General features: G+C 46.0%; 11 protein-coding genes across 11 annotated transcripts; 6 read left to right on the forward strand and 5 right to left on the reverse strand.

The window, feature by feature from the left end:
• Positions 1-280: 280 nt before the first annotated feature.
• On the forward strand, positions 281-2,239 carry F4822DRAFT_421434 (WD40 repeat-like protein). Its single transcript, XM_051459799.1, has 3 exons — positions 281-889; positions 991-1,225; positions 1,287-2,239. Exons 1-3 carry the CDS (start codon positions 666-668, stop codon positions 2,163-2,165), a joined length of 1,338 nt encoding a protein of 445 aa, XP_051309461.1. The 5' UTR covers positions 281-665; the 3' UTR covers positions 2,166-2,239.
• Positions 2,240-2,397: 158 nt separating this feature from the next.
• Positions 2,398-3,410, reverse strand: F4822DRAFT_439017 (HAD-like protein; the record flags this gene model as incomplete). Its single annotated transcript, XM_051462587.1, has 2 exons — positions 2,398-3,331; positions 3,394-3,410. 2 exons carry the CDS (start codon positions 3,408-3,410, stop codon positions 2,398-2,400), a joined length of 951 nt encoding a protein of 316 aa, XP_051309462.1.
• Positions 3,411-3,689: 279 nt separating this feature from the next.
• Positions 3,690-5,284, forward strand: F4822DRAFT_85095 (uncharacterized protein). The gene is made up of 3 exons (XM_051464073.1): positions 3,690-3,977; positions 4,050-4,685; positions 4,751-5,284. The coding sequence occupies exons 1-3, from the start codon at positions 3,861-3,863 to the stop codon at positions 4,865-4,867; spliced, it is 870 nt and encodes a 289-aa protein (XP_051309463.1). The 5' UTR covers positions 3,690-3,860; the 3' UTR covers positions 4,868-5,284.
• Positions 5,285-8,137, forward strand: F4822DRAFT_85096 (amidase). The gene is made up of 6 exons (XM_051464074.1): positions 5,285-5,581; positions 5,683-5,771; positions 5,824-6,446; positions 6,524-7,049; positions 7,130-7,641; positions 7,698-8,137. The coding sequence occupies exons 3-6, from the start codon at positions 5,854-5,856 to the stop codon at positions 7,774-7,776; spliced, it is 1,710 nt and encodes a 569-aa protein (XP_051309464.1). The 5' UTR covers positions 5,285-5,581; positions 5,683-5,771; positions 5,824-5,853; the 3' UTR covers positions 7,777-8,137.
• F4822DRAFT_85204 (ribonuclease P protein subunit p29) lies at positions 8,075-9,263 on the reverse strand. Its single transcript, XM_051464078.1, has one exon. The coding sequence runs from the start codon at positions 8,986-8,988 to the stop codon at positions 8,299-8,301; it is 690 nt and encodes a 229-aa protein (XP_051309465.1). The 5' UTR covers positions 8,989-9,263; the 3' UTR covers positions 8,075-8,298.
• Positions 9,264-9,494: 231 nt separating this feature from the next.
• On the forward strand, positions 9,495-12,391 carry F4822DRAFT_85100 (acyltransferase-domain-containing protein). Its single transcript, XM_051464075.1, has 5 exons — positions 9,495-9,761; positions 9,831-10,426; positions 10,480-11,283; positions 11,335-11,792; positions 11,849-12,391. The coding sequence occupies exons 1-5, from the start codon at positions 9,598-9,600 to the stop codon at positions 12,308-12,310; spliced, it is 2,484 nt and encodes an 827-aa protein (XP_051309466.1). The 5' UTR covers positions 9,495-9,597; the 3' UTR covers positions 12,311-12,391.
• Positions 12,392-12,823: 432 nt separating this feature from the next.
• Positions 12,824-14,800, forward strand: F4822DRAFT_85102 (putative MFS sugar transporter). The gene is made up of 2 exons (XM_051464076.1): positions 12,824-13,867; positions 13,923-14,800. The coding sequence occupies exons 1-2, from the start codon at positions 13,010-13,012 to the stop codon at positions 14,655-14,657; spliced, it is 1,593 nt and encodes a 530-aa protein (XP_051309467.1). The 5' UTR covers positions 12,824-13,009; the 3' UTR covers positions 14,658-14,800.
• Positions 14,801-14,862: 62 nt separating this feature from the next.
• Positions 14,863-15,714, reverse strand: F4822DRAFT_421444 (uncharacterized protein). Its single transcript, XM_051459800.1, has 2 exons — positions 15,427-15,714; positions 14,863-15,362 (listed from the first exon to the last, which is right to left on the reverse strand). Exons 1-2 carry the CDS (start codon positions 15,494-15,496, stop codon positions 14,944-14,946), a joined length of 489 nt encoding a protein of 162 aa, XP_051309468.1. The 5' UTR covers positions 15,497-15,714; the 3' UTR covers positions 14,863-14,943.
• A 117-nt stretch (positions 15,715-15,831) lies between these two features.
• On the reverse strand, positions 15,832-18,568 carry F4822DRAFT_421446 (beta-lactamase/transpeptidase-like protein). Its single transcript, XM_051459801.1, has 7 exons — positions 17,577-18,568; positions 17,435-17,529; positions 17,346-17,376; positions 17,213-17,297; positions 16,981-17,157; positions 16,599-16,921; positions 15,832-16,543 (listed from the first exon to the last, which is right to left on the reverse strand). Exons 1-7 carry the CDS (start codon positions 18,091-18,093, stop codon positions 16,053-16,055), a joined length of 1,719 nt encoding a protein of 572 aa, XP_051309469.1. The 5' UTR covers positions 18,094-18,568; the 3' UTR covers positions 15,832-16,052.
• Positions 18,569-20,515: 1,947 nt separating this feature from the next.
• F4822DRAFT_85335 (putative necrosis-inducing factor-domain-containing protein) lies at positions 20,516-21,453 on the forward strand. Its single transcript, XM_051464080.1, has 2 exons — positions 20,516-21,145; positions 21,204-21,453. The coding sequence occupies exons 1-2, from the start codon at positions 20,664-20,666 to the stop codon at positions 21,289-21,291; spliced, it is 570 nt and encodes a 189-aa protein (XP_051309470.1). The 5' UTR covers positions 20,516-20,663; the 3' UTR covers positions 21,292-21,453.
• A 137-nt stretch (positions 21,454-21,590) lies between these two features.
• F4822DRAFT_85324 (het-c) lies at positions 21,591-22,839 on the reverse strand. The gene is made up of 4 exons (XM_051464079.1): positions 22,354-22,839; positions 22,236-22,294; positions 22,061-22,179; positions 21,591-21,998 (listed from the first exon to the last, which is right to left on the reverse strand). The coding sequence occupies exons 1-4, from the start codon at positions 22,499-22,501 to the stop codon at positions 21,704-21,706; spliced, it is 621 nt and encodes a 206-aa protein (XP_051309471.1). The 5' UTR covers positions 22,502-22,839; the 3' UTR covers positions 21,591-21,703.
• Between the last annotated feature and the right edge of the window lie 723 nt (positions 22,840-23,562).

Here is a 23,562-nt window from a genome sequence, read left to right on the forward strand (position 1 = left end):
AAGAAAAAGAAAAAGTAAATAAGCAGCTGTTCCGAGAAGTATATTTCGAATAATATAATTATGTCGACCACATATATGAAGATATTTCGGGATAGATGTAAGGAGGTAGATTGGATGATGATCGGCTAAGTTAACCTTAGATCTGAAAAACATGGGTTTACTGTACGATTTATAAGAAATACTTTTAAACGCATGGAGATCACGGTCTATATTCATGTAAACATGAGTTAGATATCTATATATCTACTATATCGATCTAATCAATCGAGAACCCCAGGATCGGCGTTACCTCTCAACACCATTAAAATGATTAAAACTTATTCCTTCTTTTAGTCAACAACCAAAATCCCCAATGCGGCTCACTTGGGAGAATACAACCTCAATCGGTCTCATTTACGTCACAGCACTCGTCTACGTGATCGCTTAGTATCTTCGCTCAAGCGACGAAGGTTTCCCCTCAATACCAAGGTAGGCGACAGTTGGCGCAATTTCCTTAACATACCTAGGTACTCTCTAACCTACTACGCACTCAATCTCGATCCCGCTGGAAATGGTGCATAACGGAAATAGTAAGGGAAATAGGCCTCCCACGACCGCCACGCCAGACCTGCCAGGCCTGCCATAGAAACACCAACACTCTCGACGCCCAACATCTTCAAAAAATCATGGCTCAAAACCATCCCGCACAACCCAAGTCTGTTCTTAGGGGTCATCGTACTCAGGTGCATGCTACTGCATTCATTAGAGGTAACCAAAGACTAGCATCTGGAGATGTGGAGGGCCATGTGGTACTGTGGGATTTGACTATCATGCGCCCGCGAGCGGTCTGGCGTGCCCATACAAACGCGATCCTCGGCATAGCCGACTGGGGAGACAACAGAATAATTACGTAGGTTTAGTCTCATTTCACGACATATACTCTATATCTCTTATTACTCCAAACCCCTTTTCCATGATTGGCTTATTGGATAGCTGAGAGGTACTTCTCAGACACGGTAGAGACAATCGGTTGATTGTATGGAAGCTCGATGCTCAAGATGAGATTACGATGAGCACTGCTCTCCCCCTCGATGAATCAGTACCCGGGCGGCCTCAACCATGGATCCTACATATCCTTGAAGTTAACACTATGAACTTTTGTTCCTTTGCGTCGTGTGACACCGGACCGGGGGCTACCGATGATGAACTCCTCATCGCCGTCCCTAACACATTACAAACCGAGGCTGTAAGTCTCGAACGTTCCTCGACAATCATCCCACTGTTATTCTTACTTACCCCTCAATTAGGTAGATATTTTTCAACTCCCAAGCCAAACTCGCCAACACACTATCGGTCTAGGGGGCAAGACTGAAAAACAGGGTATGGTGATGTCGCTGAGTTTATTTTGGCTCCAGGAACATCTTACTCTTATCGGTGCCTATGAATCTGGTCTTACGGTAGTGGCGCGACTTGGAAGAAGTGAAACATGGGACATACTGTATAGGGCACAAGTACATACTCAACCGGTGCTCTCACTTGATGTCGCGCCAGATAAAGACTTTTTCTTGACTTCTGGTGCTGATGCCATACTCGCAAAACATCCGATTCCTACTCCTATGGATCTCTCTATCCAAGAACCACGAACTTCAAAATGGGAAGAAAGTGAAAACAAGAAAGTTCCCGACCCATCAATTCTCTCTTCTGCCCTTAGATCAGGACCGCCACCCGCGCCCCCCTTAAAAAAGCAGGACCTGATCATTGAAACTCAAGCTTTAAAGACTATTAATACTAAACACTCAGGGCAGCAAGGATTGCGCATCCGATCAGATGGTAAAATCTTTGCAACTGCAGGTTGGGATTCAAAAGTACGCGTCTATTCGACCAAGACTTTGACTGAATTAGCGGTGTTGAAGTGGCACGAAGTTGGCTGTTACGCCGTCGCCTTCATGGCCTTATTAGAAGGACAAAGTTTAGACGAAACGAAACGGAATAATCGCAGTGTAAATGCCACGGAGGAATCTGAGAATCATGTGGCTATTAATGACAGTCGAGATAACACTACAGTGGCCTTACCCAAATTGGGTCAGCTCAGCGTTAAAGATCGGCGAATCAAGATGGCTAAAGAAGCTCATTGGTTAGCAGCAGGTAGCAAAGACGGAAAGATCAGTTTATGGGATATTTATTGAATCTAGACCAGCCTTCAAAAATAAAAGAAAAACCAGTATGTCCCCAGCACGATTCAGTAATCACAACCAAAATGAGCTAGCTACGTTTCTCATTTTTAATCAAATTAAATACGTAGATTACTCTCAACATTGGAGATGTCAATTCTTCGTAGTTCTAAAAACTCTAAGATTAAGGATATCGGAAATACTCTAACTTCTAAAATGCGCGTTTTTCGGCTTCTATGCTGTGCTTTTAACTAACATCTTGGGTGACGAGCTCCTCAGTGGTGTTTACCTTCATGGCGGCGTCCAATTCCGCTTCAGCGGGTGGAAGTACTATACCATATTTATCATATGGGAAGTTGGTTAAGTCGACGAAATAATCAGCCCACCCGTCACCAAGTTCTCCTAATTGGTGCACGTCAACTTCGCCTGCCTCGCCCATGCGTCCAGCTAGAATTTCCGCATCCCGGCCCTCGTATTCTTTCTTCAGCATTGGGTGAGGACACCATACAACTCGCATACCTGCACGACGACCGGCTTCAACACCTGGAACACTATCTTCAAATACCAGGCATTCCTCGGGTGTTATTGGTTTCTCGCCCTCGTCAAGACTTTCATTGATAGTCTTTAGAGCAAGTAAGTAAATATCCGGAAGTGGTTTACCGCGGCCAGGTTGGATGCGTTTGTCGTCTCCAAGAACTCTTCGATGCGATTCGAACACGGAAAACAGTTCGGTCCATTTGGATGTCTTGACCGCAAAATTGGACGAAGTACTGCTAGAAGCTAACGCAATGTGTACTCTCTGCGCTTTATTGCCAGAACTACCACCCTTCTCGGCGTTTTTGACGCCATTTTGATCCTTGATATCCCACCATCTCGTCCTTCCTAGATCGCCAAGTAACTTCTCAACACCAGGTAACGGCTTCGCGTTAGGAAAGTGCTGCTGTTGGAGGGCGGTAAGTTGATCGAGGTAGTCGGACTGAGAGACGGGGAGTTTGGCCCAGTCGTGGAAGAGGGCGTTTGCGTCGGGACCCGGCCGACCTTGTAATTTCGCTTTGATGGACCAAGGAAGCGAAGTGCGGCCGTACTTCTCTAGGATGAGGTTTATGCAGAGAGTATATATGTCTTCGGTATCTAGAAGTAGGCCGTCCATGTCGAAGAGGCAAGCTCGTATAGGTGGGAAGCTATTAGGGGATTGTGTGTTAAGTTTCGCGCGTCATAATTGTTTGCAGTTGGAAGGACTTACTCCGTACGAGGCGCCATTGTGTGTAGTGACGATGTTACAGAACTTTAGTTGGATTCAAGTCGCCTAGTATTCCTCCCTTAAATGTTTTAAAGAAGTTACAAATTCTGTAATTTTTAAGTTGCAACTAATAACGATCGCGATGGTTTGTCTATGTTGAACTTTCTAGTGTTACACGAGCGGAGTTTCCCTGCAAAGTCAATTGAAGCGGGGTCAGCAACATTGACTGTCTTTACTGAATTTATGGCGGGGCACCTTGCGGGGTAGATTTTTCGACCCCTGTAGAACTCCCGAGTTCCGGGTTCTTCGCCTTCATCGTCAGGGGTGCTTCCAGGCTTCAGGGCAATACCTTTTAAATACATAAGAAGCTACGTAATAGAAACTATTTTGAAGACTAAGCTCAACTGACTTTGCCCTTTTTTTATAATCTCACCATAAACCATTCCATACTTGTGTACACGAACGATACTATGGGTGAATCATCAGAAGTAAAAGCGACTGAAGCCAGTCAAACGAAAATAGAAACGGCGAATCAAGACCCTGACGAATCAACGGTACCTGAAAAGTTCCCACCGGAAGAAGAAGCGGTACGCGCCGTTAATTATCCTCAAGTATATACTCCTTGAATTCTTGTTCTGACTAGAAACTCGATTTTTTAGAGCCTTCTAGGAGAATCTAATGACAAAAAGACCCAAGCGAATGCACTATTTACCTCCGCCAAATACGAAAATGCCATTACTAAATACGAAGAAGCTGCCTCGATTTGTCCACATTACCTAGATTACGAACTTGCCGTCCTCAAATCCAACATTTCCGCGTGTCATCTGAAGCTAGAACAATGGAAGGAAGCTATCAAGGCTGCCACCGATTCTATCGATGGTTTGGATCGTCTAGAGAAAACTGAGGCTGAACAACAGAAGGAAAGCGAAGAGAAAGAAAAGAGAGAAGCCGCTGATGAGGAAGAAATCGAAGAAGAGATTGTTAGTTCTGGAGCGCAAAAGAGTGCACCTGCTGCAAAAGAAGAGACTCTAGCTGAGGCCGCGAGACGAAAACGACACGAAGATATCTTCAGGATTAGAGTGAAAGCCTTGATGCGACGAGCTAGAGCAAAAAGTGAACTAGGAGGCTGGTCGAATCTCGCAGGTGCCGAGGAGGATTACAAGCTTTTGTCGACGATGAAAAATCTTAGTGGTGCAGATCGGAAGATCGTTCAGACACAATTAAGAATACTTCCACCAAGAACGAGGGCAGCTCAGGAGAAAGAGATGTCGGAAATGTGGGGGAAGCTCAAGGATGTGAGTATCATCATAGAACTAACGCGCACCTCATAATGGACCTGGTTACTGATTAAATAATACAGCTTGGAAACGGAATATTGAAGCCATTTGGTCTTAGTACGGACAATTTTCAAATGGTCAAGGACGAAAAGACTGGTGGCTACAGTATGAACTTTTCACAAAATGGGCCAAGCCAATGACACAGCTCTAAAGCCGCTTTCGCGTAACACCTGACGACTCAGAACATTCATCTCAAGCTGCGATTCGGGGCTGTCAACTGATGTTGAGGGCAAATAACCACCCGTATGTTATGTCTAGAATATACCCAAACATTGGTTTCTCCCTGCTGCTTATTATCCATAACCAATTCCCTACGACGGGTCCTTTTTTTTTTTTTTTTTCGGTCCTTGAATATACTTAAGGGAGCAAAAGTTATATGTTGGTATTACCACCGATAATAAATTTGACTAAGCCGGTATATTCTTTACCCTCGAACATTGAATTGCGTCCAACTCCAAGCATGGTCCAACATCGAGACGAATACAGATGTAAGCATTTGTTGGTTGGGTTTACGTACTGAATTGACTCCACTATACACGTAGGTATCTTTCGTTACATTAAATTACGGCATGGAATCAAACCGCATGGTGGGGGTTGAATGGCTTTGGTGTAGGTACATCCACTATAATTCGGGACCTTGTTCCTTCTCGCTTCGTCTACTTTACGAGGTACGGATAAGAGGGAGGGAAGGCTGAAATGTGTCGGGACCCGAGCTACATATACTAAACGAGCTTAGCCTGTAAGTGGCTAGGTACATACTGGGTTCTACCTGTAGGTTCTACCTGCCTAGCATTACAATCGGGTACTATCTATACACTATAATCATTATCTTTGGGAGGCTTTTTCTTTTGCAAGTGAGTAGATAACCATGCTGATAAACCATTGGATGATCAATTACCCGTAAAGGTTATCCGAGAGGAGGAAGTTACCTAGGTACCTAACCTAACATACATAGGCATGTACCACTGCATATATAAAATACCTATCTTGTGATCGGATCGGATCGCGATATCGAATTAGAAATGGAAGTGCAAGACTCCTCACGTGGGTAACATCACTAACAACTTCACCTTTAACCTAACATTCAACCCGCTAGACAAGGTCAGAGTGAAATCATATTGTTACAATGGCTCCCGCTACAGTTACGATTGCCAACGGCGCGAAATGGCAGGACGTAGCAGCGGATCGGCAACGACATAGAGATGCAACTATTGCGGAGGTCCGCCCGCCCGTGCCGGAACCGGAAACCCTGCCTCTCAACAGTACAAAAACTCCGGCGGAGTTACTAACCAAGGAAGAAGTCGAAATCACGAGTGTAAACGTCGAGGATCTAGTCAAAAAGATAGCCTCGGGCGAATGGACTTCAACGGCTGTCATCAATGCATTCTTGCGTCGAGCTGGCCTCGCTCAGAAGCTTACCAACTGCATCACAGAACTGCTCCCTAAACGAGCCTTAGGTAGGGCAGCTGAGCTCGATCAGTACTTCGCTACCCACAAGAAGCCGATTGGGCCACTCCACGGTGTCCCGATCAGTACCAAAGAGCTCTTCGGTTTGAAGGGTGAGGATATAAATGCGTCCTATGTGAGCTGGGTTGGCAAGACAGTCGACGAGGATGCCTTGATTGTGCAATGTTTGCTGGATGCCGGGGCAGTAGTCTACGCGAGAACTACACAGCCGCAGACTTTAATGGCAGTTGAAGCGCACAGTAACCTATATGGGTGGGTAAAACCAATTCCTAACCTAGTGGATTATTGCAAGCGCATACATAAGATCTAACCCGCTAACAATCATCCAGAGTCACCGTGAACCCCTATAACCGAACTTTGACATCTGGCGGGTCATCCGGCGGAGAAGGTGCATTGATTGGGATAAGAGGCTCGATTCTTGGGATAGGGAGTGACATCGGTGGATCCATCCGTGTCCCAGCAGCCAACAATGGCCTTTTCGGGTACAAGCCGACGACTTCACGTCTCCCAACCCTCGGATCATATGCTCCTATGGCTTACGCAGAATCCATTGCGGTATCTCCCGGTCCTCTATCAACAAGTCTCAAGGGCCTAGAGCTCTTTACCAAGGTTGTCCTGGACCGAAAGCCGTGGTACAAGCAGCCAAGTTTAGTCGCTTTCGACTGGAGGGACCCAGCAACGTTCTTCCCGGATAGGAAGATTCGCGTTGGTGTTTTCTCCCACGATGGCGTCGTAAGACCACATCCGCCTATTTTGAGGGGAATTGCCGAGCTCGTCGAGAAATTAAAGAAGAGTCCTAATGTCGAAGTTGTCGAGTGGAAGCCGTGGAAGCACGACCTTGCCTGGGCTACCATAGTAAGTCTGTCCTTGTATATATATATCATATTAGCATGCCTTAGGTTACCTCCTTAGATTGTTTCTAACAGTCATTCTAGGCGGCTCTCTACTACGCTGATGGCGGTGCCGAAGTTAAAGCTGCGGTTAATGCATCTGGCGAGCCATGGTTACCCCTGACCAAATTCATCCTTCTTGATAACCCCCACGTTAAAGAACACACCATCGCCTCGCTCTGGTCTGCCGTCGGCGCCCGCGACGCCTACCGCCAGGAATACGCCAAACTGTGGAGCGAGACAGCCGCTACAGATCCGAAGGGCAAGAACAGACCCTTCGACATCATTATCTCGCCCGTAGGCCCTGGTGTCGCGCCCAAGCACGGCACTGCGAGATACTGGGGCTACGCTAGTCAATGGAATTTGCTCGACTACCCAGGCATTATATTCCCGGTCGCGGATGCGGTTGGCGCCCCAGAGAGGGAGGAGCCGTATGCATATCCGGCGGATTATCAGCCTTTGGGCGAGTCGGATAAGTACTTTTATGATCTTTGGAAGGAGCACGGCGCGGCCGGGTATAAAGATGCGCCGATTGCGCTGCAAGCTGTTGCCAGGAGGTAAGTCGTTATTCTCGTCCTTGCAGATTGAGATGTTCTGGCTAATATTCGTCTAGATTCGAGGATGAGAAGCTGTTTAGAGCTGTACAGATCGTGCTGGAGGAGGCTGGGTTGCCAGCTGTGGTTCCTGCGTAAGAGATGGCTCTTGACTCATCAGAAGTTCTGTGCTAAAGATTGAAATGCTCGCCAACAACGAAGTACTTGTTAGTTTGGAAGTCTGTTATGTCCTAGATAATTCCGTATTATAAAGTATATCCTAGCCTATCTTTAACTCGCGTTCTCAGTGGACGAAATGGTAGTTGCGTGAAGGGTGCGTTTTTTGCCGAGAATTTTTAGAAGCACGAGTTGTGTAGCCTAGACTATCGCATTTCTGCGTCTTGGTTTTATCTCCGCCACCCCTTGAAGAGATTTGAGACATGTGGCTAGACGGAGACAAGAACTGTGCTGTTATAGCGTATCAGGTAGCAGCCAGCTATGCAGACGTCGCAATGCCCCTGGATTTTAGGGTATTTAGGCCGCAGGACGCTAGTCGTTCAGGCCATATGTGGCGCTGTAGAGCCTAGACAGATAATAGGCGTCCGCTAATTTGATGATGACTGCGTCCTAAGGCGTAATATATCTAAATTATACATGAAGATCCGTCGATGAAGGGTGATCTTAAAGATCTTTCAGGTAGTGTTGTTTGAACTTCTTCGTCGCGCGATCTGCCGAACGGTATTGAAACTGGTCTCCATATATCTCAAAGACGAATGGTTTCCGTTCTTGCGCACCGTTGCCCTTTTCCTCTACAGGCGGAACGCAAACTCGAAAAACGGTTTTCTCTTTCGGTACAGTCTTAACCTGGTTTTTTCTCGTGATGATTTCAAACACAAACCTCGCGTCCTTAATCACGATGCCTTGGATTCCCACGCGACTAGGGCAGCTACTACGAGAGACTTCTACCTCAGCGCCGTGGAAATCCGCCGCACTTAATTTCGCCGCGGCACCTTGCCCTCCCCCGTATAGTTCGCCGCCTAGTATTTCGCGCACGTAACCCAACCAAAGATGGTTTAGCGGCTCGTATATATCGTACTTCTGGTTCGCCTTAGGTACGTCGTAGAGACCGAGTCGTCGCCGCTGCCGCGCTGATAATGGCTTTGGTTTGAGTTTCCTCTGTTTCTCGTCACGAGCTTTCCGACGGGCATCGCGCGCATTGGAGGATGGTGGGGGAGACGTCGGCTTCAGGAAGAGGGGCCGGTGTTGGATCTTCTCGGTGAAGATACGATTTGTGCTGTCGGGGCTGTGGGCGCGCGAGAGAATTTCGTGGGTTAGGGATTGGTTGGTATCGTTGGTATTGTTCGGTGCCATTTTTGGATGATATTTTTACATGGTTGGGAAGTTTCATATCGGTTTGATTTTGGCGCAAAGGAAAGTTGACAAAAGGGATTTACTATAACGGAGCTGGAGATGAAATTTAGACCGCTAAAGATTGGTCGATTAAATAAAGCATACCCTGGTTTTAGCGTCACATTAGTTAACGATTAGCGGGAAATTAGTGGGGAATACGGGGAAGCTTTTCAGCAGCTTCAGGTGATTCACATGCCCCATAGCCTCGGCTTTAACCAGCCCCAGCATGCCATTCAGAAGGTTACATCCTTAACTATAATAGCTAATAAGCTCCAGAGTCTCTTTCACTTAACTGAAGCTAATTCATTAGCCAACTACATTTACCAACACCAACCTATTTGTTGTTCGGTTCTCATTGCTTAGAAGAAGAAGAGTCATTTTCAAGTATTAGAACTTCGTATATCATATTAGTCGAGTGTCGTCTCATTACCATCGATAGAAATCGAAACTTTGTTCGTCCGACCATGCTTGTAGCATGTAACACTCCTAAATTGCTGAGATACCCTCGGCCCTAGCGAACGCGACACATACCAATCCCATTGAATCCATAGTCGCCCGAGTTATAGAACCATGGCGCAAGACGATGATCCAACGCGCGACTCGGCGCCCGATTTGCAGATACTGGGCGACCAGATTACTCTTCAACCAAGGAGCTATGTTGAAGCGCGCCGTCATGAGGATCAGGAAGAGCCTTTGCTACATAACATGGCCCGTTTTCGTTCTGAGCCTTTACAGTGTGTTGCTTCAACCCTTCCCAGTTATTAATACTCGTAGACGACTAATTGATAATCTCGCTTGTCTAGATTCCTACGTGAAGTGTCCTTGTACGTTTCCGGTACAGGATGGCGAGCATACGACAACGTCATCGGCCAACCCATATACTATACTGGCTTCTCCGAACAGATGAAGAACGCCGTCGTATCCGCGCCCTTACTTCAAAGCCGAATATCCCAACTCGCTGATAGGCGACTGGAAATCGAAGAGAAGGAAGGATGGCTTAAGAAGGATGACAAAGATTTCGTGACTAAAAAGGCCCAGAGACGGGCTATAATAGAGTCGAGCATCCAGGAGGTCGCAGAAAAAATGACGAATGATATGATATGCAAGTTTGAGAGCAAAACATTTATCAGAGGCGCGTATTATTTGGTCACGCAATTGCTTACGAGAGCATATCATCAAGGAATCCACGTCTCTAGCGAGGAAGTTCTGAGATTAAGAAAGGTTGCTGAGGTGGCGGAGAAAAAGAAGCAGAGTATCATCTTTCTGCCTTCCCACAGGTCTCATGTCGATTATGTTTCTATGCAACTAATATGCTACCGATTGGGACTGGCGTTACCTGTTGTCGTTGCAGGAGACAATCTGAATTTCCCCGTAGTCGGAAGCTTTCTACAACATGCAGGTAGGTGTATATCACTTCTCTTTTCTCTATATCCGTCTAACTAATTGCCTTAGGTGCTATGTGGATTAGACGATCTTTCGGCAACGATACGTTGTATACAACTCTTGTACAAGCTTACATAGATACCCTATTGCAGGGAGGATATAATTTCGAATGCTTCATAGAGGGTGGTCGGTCTAGGACGGGGAAACTCCTTTCACCCAAATTCGGCATTCTCAGTTTTATACTTGACAGTTTGTTGTCTGGCCGAGTTGAGGACGCCATTATATGTCCAGTAAGCACACAGTACGACAAAGTTATCGAAACAGAAGGCTACGTTACGGAACTCTTGGGCGTTCCTAAGAAGAAAGAAAACTTGGCCGATTTTCTGAGTGGCGGATCGTCTGTCCTGTCATTAAAACTGGGAAGGGTAGATGTCCGTTTTCACGAGCCTTGGAGCTTGCGCAAATATATCGACGAACAACTGACAAGGCTCACGGGGTCGCCTAGCAATTTGATGCTAGACACGAAAACACCAGAAAATGCTGCTCTCAAGCAAAAGCTGTTACGAACCATGGGTTATAAAGTTCTATCAGACATCAATAACGTGTCCGTCGTAATGCCTACAGCATTGATCGGCACCGTATTACTTACCCTAAGAGGTAGAGGGGTTGGCAAATCCGAACTCATAAGGCGCATCGAATGGCTCATAGCCCGAGTAGGTGCAAAAGGAGGTCGTGTCGCGCATTTTGGAAATGCTCCATTGTCCGATGTTATAGAACGAGGCTTGGACGTCCTTGGAAAGGACCTAGTCGGTGTAGTACAAGGCCTAGCAGAGCCAACATATTACGCCGTAGACAGATTCCAGCTGTCTTTCTGTAAGTGACCCTTCAATTCGATTTCTGGCGCGCAACACTAATCTATTATAGATCGCAATATGACAATCCACCTCTTCATCTCGGAGGCTCTTGTGAGTGCCAGCATGTACACGCGAGTTAAACTTGGTGGCGGTCCAGCACATCAGGAAATTTCCTACGACACTTTACGCGAGCAAGTGTTATTCCTCTCGTCTTTATTCCGTGGGGAATTCATATTCCCCGGTGAAGGGTTAGCAGTCAATTTGGAGAAGACCTTGATTGGATTGGAGGACGATCGCGTCCTCAATCTTAAGAGGGACGAACAAGGCAGCATATTAAGCATCGGACTTGCCGACGAAGAGAGAGCCGTTGGCAGAGAAAATTATGATTTTTACTGCTTTCTCATCTGGCCATTCATCGAGTCCAGCTGGCTATCTGCGGTTTCACTGATGGGACTTACTCCTCCCCTCGGGCAGAAGGAAGATGGCGTTTGGATTGACGTTGCGAAGGCGCAAAACACGGCACAATTGGTAAGCCATCAATTCAGACTTTCGGATTCCGAGCGTGCATGCTAACGTAGTGACAGCTGGGTAAGACTCTATACCACCAGGGCGATCTAAGCTATTTTGAGGCGGTGAATAAGGAAACTTTGAAGAACTCATATCAACGTTTCGAAGAGGAGGGCATCATTTACGTGGTCAAATCAAAGGACCCCAAGGTACCGCCTCGCCTGCGACTTGCCTCCGAGTGGGTTCCGTCTCGAGACCCAGAGAAAGCGGGTGCTCTGCAACCATCTGGTCGATTATGGAACTTCATCGAACGTATTGCATCTAGCAGGCGTGAGGGTAAGAATAGGAGGGATGGTGCCACAGTCAGTACGCGAGTACTACATCTTGCAGATACACTAGGGGCGAAGATGTTCGAGGAGGCTACAAACCCAGACAGCAAAGCCGAAGCCAAGCTTAATAATGAAGAGGCAGCGAAACTTAAGAAGGCGGTTAAAGCAGAAAGGAGAAGGAGAAGACTAGAGGGTAGGGCGCATTTGTAATAGAAGCGCTGATCTGTACATCTAATGTATGCTTGATACCTTACTTAACTCTAACGATGAAATCATTGTATATCAATACCTTGAAAAAGACAAGTTTGGAAAGATAAAGAGTCTAGAACAGCTCTCTTAGTTGATTCGTCACATTTTTAGCTTCGAATAAAATGGTTAACAAGCCCGAGCGTCGGAACGAGGATTGGGTCAATCCCATGTTCATCCAAATCGTTACAATAAGAACTGACTCCAACATACATATTAACATTACATATTGTAAATGTTTTCAAAGCGGTGAACTCCAAGAGCTATGTGATCATGAAAGAATTTCTTAGGCTGATGCTTGGAGAGCGAATGCGGAGATAGGGTATGTAAGGGGAATTTCGGAACGCCTCCGACGGGCGGATACCGGGGGGAGACAGCGGGGATTACGATGGGGAATAAAAAAAAAAGATTGGAGATGGGGGAACCTGGACTAGGATATAGATGTGACGTGATGCGGGGACTCAGTCCTCTTTAATTCGATTCCAAACAAAAAGAGGTTTAGTCTTATAGTTGATTATAAACCAGGTATCGATGGAAATAGTTACATAAATTGTAAGTCATTGTCCCTTTCTTTGATTCGTTTCTTTTTCCCAACTTGATCTTCCGTATACTTGTTAGAAATTTCAAAGTTCAAAGTTCGTCCTTTACACTGCAACTTCGGTCATGCCGTCGTCAGTAACAGCAGCATCACCGCCACTGCCGGCATATCCTTATTTCGCTCCGCGGTATGTGATAGCAAGCATCGCCGTTTCGCTAGGTGGCCTTTTGAATGGCTACGATACTGGTTCGGTTGGGGCCATAACGCATATGCCTCAATTTGCGGAATCGATAGGACAATTGTCGGCGACTATGCTGGGTATTACAGTCTCCATGATCATGCTCACAGGAACCCTGCCATCTGTTTTCGCCGGTCACCTTGCTGACAAGTTTGGACGGTTGACCATCATTATCCCCGGTGCTGTATTATTCGGCATAGGAGCATTATTACAGGGACTTGCTCGCAATCTAGCAATGTTCATCGCCGGCAGAGCAGTCGCTGGGTTTGGCCAAGGCGTGTTTCTCAGCAACATCAGTGTTTATATATGTGAAATTGCGCCGCTTCGGTACCGTGGTACTTTGGCCGGACTTCCCCAATTCATGGCCACCGCTGGGGTGTGCGCTGGGTATTTCACCTGCTACGGCACCGTAAATATCAAATCAGACATGGCGTGGCGTATACCGTATATCATACAGTGCGCCTTTTCCGCTACCCTTGCGTGGGCTTGCCTTCTCCTCCCGGATTCCCCTAGGTGGCTCATCTTGCAAGGAAGGCAAGCCGATGCGCGTCGAGCCCTGCAGCGTCTCGATTCCAACATGATTGAAGCTGAACGAGACTTTCTCTCCACCACTGAACAGTCACCTAGTCTTTCGCCCTGGCAGGGTTTCTTGCTCTTATTCAGACGTGGTTATCGCGCCCGTACGATTTTGGCACTGTTTATCCTCGGAATGGTTCAGCTATCTGGTATAGACGGCGTTATTTACGTAAGTGACTTATTCCGGAAATGTCACCGCCTCACAAAACGCTAATAATTCCTAGTACGCCCCTGTCCTTTTCGAGCAAGCTGGATTATCCTCAGATAATGCTTCTTTCTTAGCTTCAGGGCTATCTTCTATTTTGATGCTCGTCGTTTCAATCCCGGCTTTCTTATTAGCTGATAAATGGGGAAGACGTACTTCCGCTATCAGCGGTGGTCTTACTTTGGCTAGTTGCATGTTTTTGATGGGATCTCTCTATGCTGCTGGTGTGGTCCATCCTTATGGTGTCGCTAGGTGGTTCGTCGTCATCGCCGTTTTCGTGTTCGGGCTCACTTATTGCGCAACTTGGGGCATTGTGGGCAAAATCTACGCCAGCGAAATCCAACCAGGGCACACAAGAGCGGCAGCTAACTGTGTGGCTATGGGTCTGTGCTTTGGTACTAATTTCCTTGTGGCCATCATGACCCCGATCCTTCTAGAGGCGTCCGCCTTCGGTGCATACTTCCTATTCGGTGGTCTGGCACTTGGTACTGTCGCTGTCCTCGCCGTCTACATGCCGGAGACACGCGGTCGGTCTTTAGAAAGCATTCAAGAAGCTTTCCATCGCCCCGCAGCACTCAGCAGCCTCACACAGCTCCTACGTCCATTTGGTCACGATGCAAGACGTAGGCCGATGGAGACCCCACCAGGCGAAGAAATCGAGATGGGCCCTCGCGATCCGGCCGAAGCAGTGGCAGCCAGTGCTGTATCCGTTGAGGCACTTTCTCGGGCTATGAGACTTGATGTTAGCACGTAGTTTTGTGACACTACCGGTATAACCCCCATAAACCCTACTCTATGGCTTAATTGTTTGTGTTTCGGGCAACTGTTAAGACATTTCGTGTACCACGCCTGAACCAGGTAAATTTCATCTCATCCACAGACATAACACCATGAAATGGTGAGCCCCGCCCAATTATAATAGAAAGAATATTATAACAAGCCTACGAAGGTCTAAGATTCTTTTTGAAATTGACATGAGATGTTTTTATAGCTACAATCTTACTACCACCACCGATATCCTTAACCAAGACAACTTTCAATTACTGTAGTAAATTCCACAATCCTAATGCAGCCCCCGCAAGAGGCATAAATATTCGAACGGCATTCAAATTTCCCCATTTAGTTATTAATTGCCTAGCTGCCTCCTGACCCAATGGTTTTCTCGCACCCGAACTGGCCGCTATCATTCTACTGTTGATAGCGCCGATGAATAGCAACGTAAAGGGTGCGAGGAGCAGATTCGATAGAGCTCCCAATGCATAACCCCTCCATTCCAGGCCCTCTCCGCGGTGCCTATACGCCAAGTAGAGGTAGTTCAGGGCAATAAATGCACCAGTTGTAGGTACGTAGTACATGCCCCTAGTGAACTGCAGATGCCATCCCCTTAGAAGACCTTCTGTGGGCGCGCCAGTTTGGAGGATTGCCGGTATTGCGCAGATCGACAACGCTGCAACACTACCTAGTTAAGGGAAAGCCCCATTAGGATGCATGTTGTCTTTCGCGGTGGGTTTCTCTCAACTTACCCGAAATCCAGGCAGAACCTAGGATGCCACCTGTCGCCGAGAGCGTCAATGGGGTTGACAAAAACGGCATGTTGATCCAGTAGTGAAATTATGTTGTAAGGTAATTTCTAGTACGATGATTTGTCTATGTTGGGTTCGAGACTCTGGAGTTTGCCAGCCTTTCAAGAACTATAGACGAAGCTAGGTACTTAAGTTTTGAAAGATTTATTGAAGATTATAAGGAATTGATGAGGATATTATTCATTATAAACCGCGAAGTCGCGAACCCGATGGTTGGTTGAACTTCGCGGTATCCGGACAACTTGAAATCTCCGCAATTTCCGGGGTCAAATACAACTAATTAAGAGGTAGATCGAACCATCCCGTTCGATTCTCCATAATAACCTCATCATTACGCATTGGAGATCAATAACTCTGATTTATTATTATCTTTTTCATCTACCTATAAGATCATAGGTTGATCTAGGATTTAGGGGTAATCGTTCCGACGCGTTCTACTTCAAAAAGGGGAAAGTTTCAAAAAATGATACTGTCGGATCCAAATAATCATTAACCAGAACCCAAAGGTCCAAACGATACCGATTCTATTAATACAATATTGTAGCTACCTTAGAAGGTAGGTAAGTTCATTCCTTATTTAGAGTCACCCTCAACGACGGCGAGGTAACACCGACAACCTTACCGCTTGAGTCTAGGTCGAAAATCAATTCATCCACGGCAGCCGATCCGTATATCACCGATTCGATAGAAACCCACGAGCCGCACTCTGTGGAAAACATCTTGCCGTCATTTCTAGGGGCATCTGCGTCCTCAAACATAGCCTTAAAAGCCACACGCTTCCCGCCGTTGGCGCCTGGTCCCTCGAGTCCGCTTGGATAAAGCCTAATACGTGGAGTGAGCGGATAGTATTGGTTCTGCAATACTGTCGCGATCCAAGCGAAATCTGTTCCGTTACTAAACCATTGCGATATGCTCAATCCGGGGAGATCGTCGGTGGTGATGGTCATAGAGGAGTTGATCTTTTTGTCAGGCGAGACATAATGTCCATTATATATCGCCGCTGCTTCTGCCCTGGCCGCCTGTTCCATTGCAGGTATAATGGGCTCGCCGATTATATCTACTTATACGTAAGCATTTTCGTTTAGTTTGTTCTAAAAATGGAATAGACATACCGGCGAGATTGAAGCCCGCATTACCCGGAAGGTCACCAGCGATGAGAATAGAAATTCCAATGTCGAAATCTGGTAGAATAGCCAAGAGAGCACTGTAGTCACCGATGTTTCCAGCTTTATTATAAGCTGTAGTGTACCGGTAGGTGTCTTCTAGTTTTATTCTCCTGGCGCCCCATGGCATACCAACCATTGCTAGCGGGTCCGATGAGAAGGCAAATGGTTTGAGCCAGCGTCTTGTTGTTACTGGCGAAAGCAACTTGTGACTAAGGATAGCTCGGCCCAACGCAGATAAATCGGATGCTGAGGCATACATATTCCCCGTACTTTCCGCTGGTATTAGTCTCACTTCTTATTGCCTAGGAGGAAGTACGGAAAGACTCACGCTAATGATTCGCCGATATCAAAAGACCATCCTGTGGTAGTAGTATTTCCAGGAATAACTCCAAGTGAGTTATCCGGCGCATGGAGGAATGTATGGTTCAATCCCAACGGCTTGATAACCGTATCTTCCATCAAGGCTTGAAACTTTTTGCCTGTAATTGTTTCGAGAGCATAACCACTAAGATAGTTGTCAGAAAGGGGGTTAAAATGATGCATTCATGCAATGTACTTACAGTAGCTGGAATGCAACATTGGAGTATGCCGGTGTTTGAAAAGGGGCGAGTGATGGGTAGAACATGCCAATCCCGTCAAAGAATTCTGATGCCATTAGAATTAGGAATTACACGTATATGATTTGGAACTTACGCTCTCGATCACAGGTTGGATATGCACCACACTGTAGTATCGCCGGTTAGTAATTATGGAGTTGAGGCACCTGGACCCTTGAAACTCACTGGAGGCTTTTCCTCTGCAGTTAGCGGAGGAAATCCAAGTTGAAGCACTTGGTCTCTTGTCTCTTTCGACTGCGTCAATTCTCCTAGCAATGCATCTGCACTAGATCAGTTGAAGCCAACCAAGCTTGGGAGTAGCACTCACATTCACGTGGGATTCCCGTTATCTGCGATGCCAAACCTCCCAAAGTAATTTCATCCCACGCCACGTAGTTGACTGGGTCCGTTCTGTTTGCCAATGCTTGAAGTTCAGGGACATATTTGGTGATAGGATCATTCCAGTACTTGTCTCCAGCGTTGATCAAGAATGAATATATCGTATATATCTTTGTCAAACTCCCGAGTCTGAATACCGTATTCTCGTCAACGGTTTTCACGCCGGTCGAATTTTGGGTTGCGAGTTTCGGTGCTGTGTGGGACAATGAAAAAATCGGCTTTTCGTCGTTGGCTGAGAAGACTTGCACAGACAACGAATAATTCTGAGCCCCGGCCGTTATATTGGCGAATTTATCGTTTAAAGCCGCTATTGCGGCTTTGACCGCTTCATTTTCTGAAAGCCGGGCAGGCTTAGGGAAAGCAGGCCCATCGATTGGGCATGTAGGGGCAGCAGATGAAATCGATATGATCCAGCCTACCACCAGGCCGACTCTTCTGAAGAACATTTTGGGGCACCACAAGCCAAATGAAAAGAACGATAAAAATAAAACTAGAATTAGGATATTATACTTGGCAGTATCATTCCTTTCGCAGGGCTAAATAAAACGAAGACCCAAAAGCAACCCTCGAGGACGTAGGTGAGGACCGGTCCCGTGGGAATATCCAAGGGTCGTGCCCAGATCGTTGGAAATTTATATTGACGATGTATACAGGGGCCTGCCAACCAATAATGAGATGGTCATTTCTCGTGGCTAAAAGCAGAGTTCCGCATTCTCGCGATGGAACCTGGGGTTACTATATAACTCTATGGGGTATCCTAGAAGACGCGGGCCTAGAATTGAAGATAAAGTTATTGCTCGTTCGGTCCAGAGCTAGAATAAGCATGTTGTCGTCAGTTCTGTTGCTAATTATCTCTAGAAAGGAATTTGCAGTGCAACGTTAGGAAATAGCTTGGCAAATTCACGTTATCAACAAAAATCCATAGAAATCTAAGCACCTTCTTATCTAGAATTTGAGAAGTTGTAGATCGCGACATCTATCTAGGTTATTATCTACCGCGAGATGATTGAAATGCAAAGAAGCCCATCGGGCTCGTCCAACGGAGGTAACACTCGGCTTGACTATACCATGAGGAGTATCGTAATGAGTTTCCGTCTAAAGCTAGTATTATGCATGACTTAACGATCCATGTTTATGAACTTGAGATTAGGTATGAAACAGCTATCTTATAGAGTTGCAGAATTGACGTCTTACGCTCACGGATTACCAGGTACAATCCTTGCGTTGGACGGGTAAAGTCATACGCGTAACACTATCACGGGTTGTGGGTGACAATCTGAGATCTTGGCGTCTAGATTGCAACATAAGATTGCCCGTTTCTTGCCCACCGCGGAGGGACGTATACTCCTGCCTGAATAAGGCACACACCGTAAGTTTGTTCTTCTAGTGTCGCAATCTATGTCGGAAATCTAGAAGATCTGCAGGGCTCATCCGCGGACATGACGGCGTTGCGCAATCCCCAGTAATTGCATGTAGATAATATTGTTTCTTACTTGTCAAAAGATATTAAGTGCGATTGCAATATCTGACCTTCTTGTGGCTCGTATTGTGACCTATCGTACGTGATCGTGTAAAGTAAGTCGCATCACATATTATTGAGAGTTGAATCTGTAGCCTTCGGGTTTCTTGAAGATGCAAATTTATTAACCTACGTATAATCGGCTACTAATTGTGGTGTAGCTGGAAGAGAATCTTTAGGAAGCCAGCATTGTATGTAATTGATATGCTATAAGCTAAAAGCGAAGACGTACATCTCCTCACCTACAAGGCTGACACTAACTGAACATTTCGCGCCCTTTTCTACAGTATTCCATACCGATACTTCTTCATTAGTGCAATAGAAAACCATGGTGAGGTTTTAAAACCCGCGAAATCTGACAAGAAGACTCTTTAACAAATTGATATTTCCTAAGACAGTCCTAAATAATTCTAGGCGTCTATAATTCAACCATAAAAGCAACACGATTCTGCTAAATTTCTTTCCTAATTATCACAGGGTTAGTATTTCACGAGCTACAGCTTCATGAAGGTACCTATATCATCCATCAAGATTAGTCCCAGAGCAAAGCATGAGACTATCAACCTGAAGCACCCAAGTAAAATAAATGATATAGATATGTGAGGTGCTATTAAGCCTATATATTATTCAATATGTCTAATGATCAGTTTTATAGACGAAACATGTGGTTTGTGTGTGTTGATTAACAGATTTCACAGCGTCTACTAAGTGCTTACCCCTATTCTACCCCTTTCCAAGGTGATAGTAATACAAACACTATACAAACTCTAAGGAGTTCTAATGCACCTCAAGCCCCTGGAGAAGTCTTGATTGAATATAGGTATCTATTGATGGATTATAATAACTTACCTAGGTACCTACTGGAAATTCTTGGAGTGACTCATGTAACCAAGACCGACGCAACTAGATTGACTAATATAGACGAGTCGCGTAGTCGCGCAAACACTTGTAAACGCGTGTTAAATTTATTAATCCCTTGGGAAATAGCATATCGCGTGCTCGTTTGCGGTTTCGCTTCAGGGGACATTGTAAATGTCTTAGTGGGACTAACAGGTAACATGAATGGACTTGTGAAACAAACATACGTCCCGGTCACAAGTAGAATTGAAAGAACACTATAAATCATGAGATGATTGAATACAGTACGTATGGCTGTGTGACCCGGGTAAATGATGAGGACGGTTGGAGATCTAGGGGTTGTTGAGATCCATGTGACTGGAGCACACATGTTTGATGCGATGGTTGATCTGGTGCATCCTATTCGGGAAGGTATCCTGATGAACGAGACCCTTCATACTGACACCTCTTCATATGCTCCTGTGCATCGTAGTATAGTCGCCTTTAATAAAAGAAACGTGGTTTTAAAGCAGGAACGTTCCCCTTTTTGAATCGGGCCATTTGCATCTGTAACATCACGGACATGAAGCATATCTGCATATAAAAGCCTACGTAAACAATTTCCCGACTTACTGTAGCAGTTCAAGAAGCAACATCATAATGTATTCGGCTATGTTTACCATCTCGGTGCTTTTGGGCATCCTCGGCTCGGCCACGGCAATTCGGCTACCAACTCACCATGGGTCTTTCGTTCAGCTCCAGATACACCACCCAAATGGCAGCACCGTTAACATGTATCTACGAGATTCATACAAGCCAGCCTCCAGCATAGGAGCACACGGCAAACGATTCTATAGTACCTACCATAATGATACGCAAGATTTTGAGATTTGCGCCGAGACCAACTTCGTCGAAACCTCAACTTCGGATTCGGCGCTCTCTAGTGACTGCTCAGCCATTGTGACAGAGCTCAAGGCGAACCCCGGCTTCTTCGAGACTGGTAATTACACAGATAATGAATACAACTACCTTGCCGTGTGTGGAACTTGTGCTTTCGGGGTGTATCGCACAGACGGGTTGAGCTCAGGGGTCAATATTGGTAGTAAGGATGTGGTGGACAATATCAATGTATCTATCATTAGGTGAGTTGTTCTCAATCGCCCGTTCTCCAGCGACTCACATTCTAACGCGATATGTCAGGTTCCCGTATGATGGTCATGTCGGTGCTACAGGTAACTTTACTTGTAATTCGGCTCCGATTGACTGGGCAATATTAAGGGCAACTTAACGACGGTCCATGTTGTATTAGACGGACTGGTTAGGCGTATTCGAAGGATATTGTTCTCTCGTTCAGAAATTCCACCCGTGACTAATACGTTGTTAGGAATAACACTCTTCGTATATTATAACAATCATTGTGCCCACATAAGTTACCAAGACTGCATGAGAAAACTCTGGACTTATTGGCGCTCATTTTGCCTCTCCGGACACCGAGTAATGATGGATGCTCTATTGACTGCTTTTTGGTGGAGATTCCTGATTATGACCCACGGGAGGCCCATAGCTGACCCTCCCTCCATCAAAGCACCAGCTTAGGTATGGACAAATAGATATGCCCCATAAATGCAAATGCCAGCTTCCCAAATGTTTCCGAAGCATTCAAAAACTCGGGCACACACATAGTTTTTGCCTTTCTCTTATTACCACTTGGCTTCCTTGCGCTCCTGGAAACCCTTCAATATGGCGACAATCTTCTCAAGAGCGGCCAAGTAAACTCGCAACTCGGCGGCGACTTTGGCTTGGTCTTCTCCTAGCTTAGGGTAGAAATCTTTGCGGTATGGGCAAGCACTCATGGCGGCAGAGAAAACGGGCTTAATGAGGATGCCGTGATGGGGCTTGAGGGTCGAACCGTACGCGTTTCGGAAGGAAGTTGAGAGTTCTTCGGCTTCTTGAGCTACGTTCTGGCTTAATGCAATGCAGGTGAAATCCAATCCTCTAAGAGAAGTTTGTGGTTAGCTAGTATTTATGATGCGTGGGCGGTTTGGGCATTATCATACCGGTTCAGCCATAGAAGACCTTCAGTGGCAACGTGCTTCTTCGTTTTTAACTCGTTGATGACGAGAGACTGCAGAGTTGTGGATTCGGTAGGGGCAGCGAGAAAGCGGTCACGGAGTTTCTTGTAGAAGTCAGTGCTTTATTTCCCTAGTTTATCTATCATGGCTTTTGATCTACCTTGATGTTGCCCAACATATCAGATTTGACGGGAGAGAAAGCTACGGATCCGAGAACGTCTATCAAGAATTGATGGTAAGTACGAGTTGAGCTTGCATAGAGAAGCACGTGAACATACCGAACATGGTAGTAAGAGACTCGGCGGCATCGAGGAATTCGGCAGTGGAAATGGCATTGTCGTTATCGGCATCGACAGGTACGTCCACAAAAGACTTCTTGAAAGTCTGAAGCAGAGTACCGCCTGGGGGGATCACGGGAGCAGACATGGTCGTGAGTCGTGTAGAAGGCAACGCTACAAGCTAAAGGTCAACGTCTAAAAGCAAGAATAGGTGGATTGAGAGGAATAGTATACGCACGAGATGGCGTTTGTAGATAGAGATGAAGGTAGATCGAGTTAGGAGGGAAGAAGGGCGGTCAACAATGGAGAAGTTATGTAAGTAAAGAAGTAAAGATGTAGGAAATTAAGTGGGTAGGTCTACGTAAATAAAATAGGGGGGCGCTTAAGGGGACTGGGGGATTGGACCGGTGATACAAAATACGTACGACAATAGTGGTAGCTTCAAGGAGTTTTATCGTTTATCACAGGCGGATAGGTACGCTTGTCCACCGAATTGGAGGGGTTAAAGAGGGGGAGGGGGAGGGGTTTGTGGCTGATTATAGCCACAATTTTGTCCCTGAAGAGCGGGGGAGCTTATGTGGCTTTTAGTTTTAGTTGTTTCAATTCACTATCCCTTCGAGAAATCCATGTGACGTCACTATTTCTTGTCTTGGCTTGAGCTGGGAGCAATTGGAAGGTGTGAATGGTTCGATGACGGAAACTAGTTCCAAACTCCGAAATAAGTAAAATACATCGCCGCATACAACCTGTCCTTCTTTTTTATTTTATTTGCCTAGTACTTCGTACATCTACACCAACCCTGTTAGTCCCTGCAGGTTAAGACCAAGCATTCCTGACATACATGTATCAGAGTCTTGGCTTTCATACACGAGGTATCTAACTAATACTATGTAGATGAGAAAAGATCGACATCTCCGTCAGAGCTTGTGCCGAATTGCCGTGACAAGCCCTCCAACATCGACGGTTTACGAAACGATGCCCTGGAAACGGACGGTTATTACACAATCAGACATCCTAATGCCCATCTTGCTTTTTGCCTTAGCTTAGGTAAGATATCTAGTGTGTTAGAACTAAGAAGAAGGCTGTCTACATATGTACATGGTCCTACCATGGTCTTACCCGATCCCAAGACAACGCCATCAGCCACCGATGACGACGTTTCTTTTACATACCTAGGTATATATGTATACCATTCCATTTTCGCACACG

Source organism: Hypoxylon trugodes, assembly GCF_022578975.1.
Source record: "Hypoxylon trugodes strain CBS 135444 unplaced genomic scaffold F4822scaffold_11, whole genome shotgun sequence".
Taxonomy (NCBI): domain Eukaryota; kingdom Fungi; phylum Ascomycota; class Sordariomycetes; order Xylariales; family Hypoxylaceae; genus Hypoxylon; species Hypoxylon trugodes.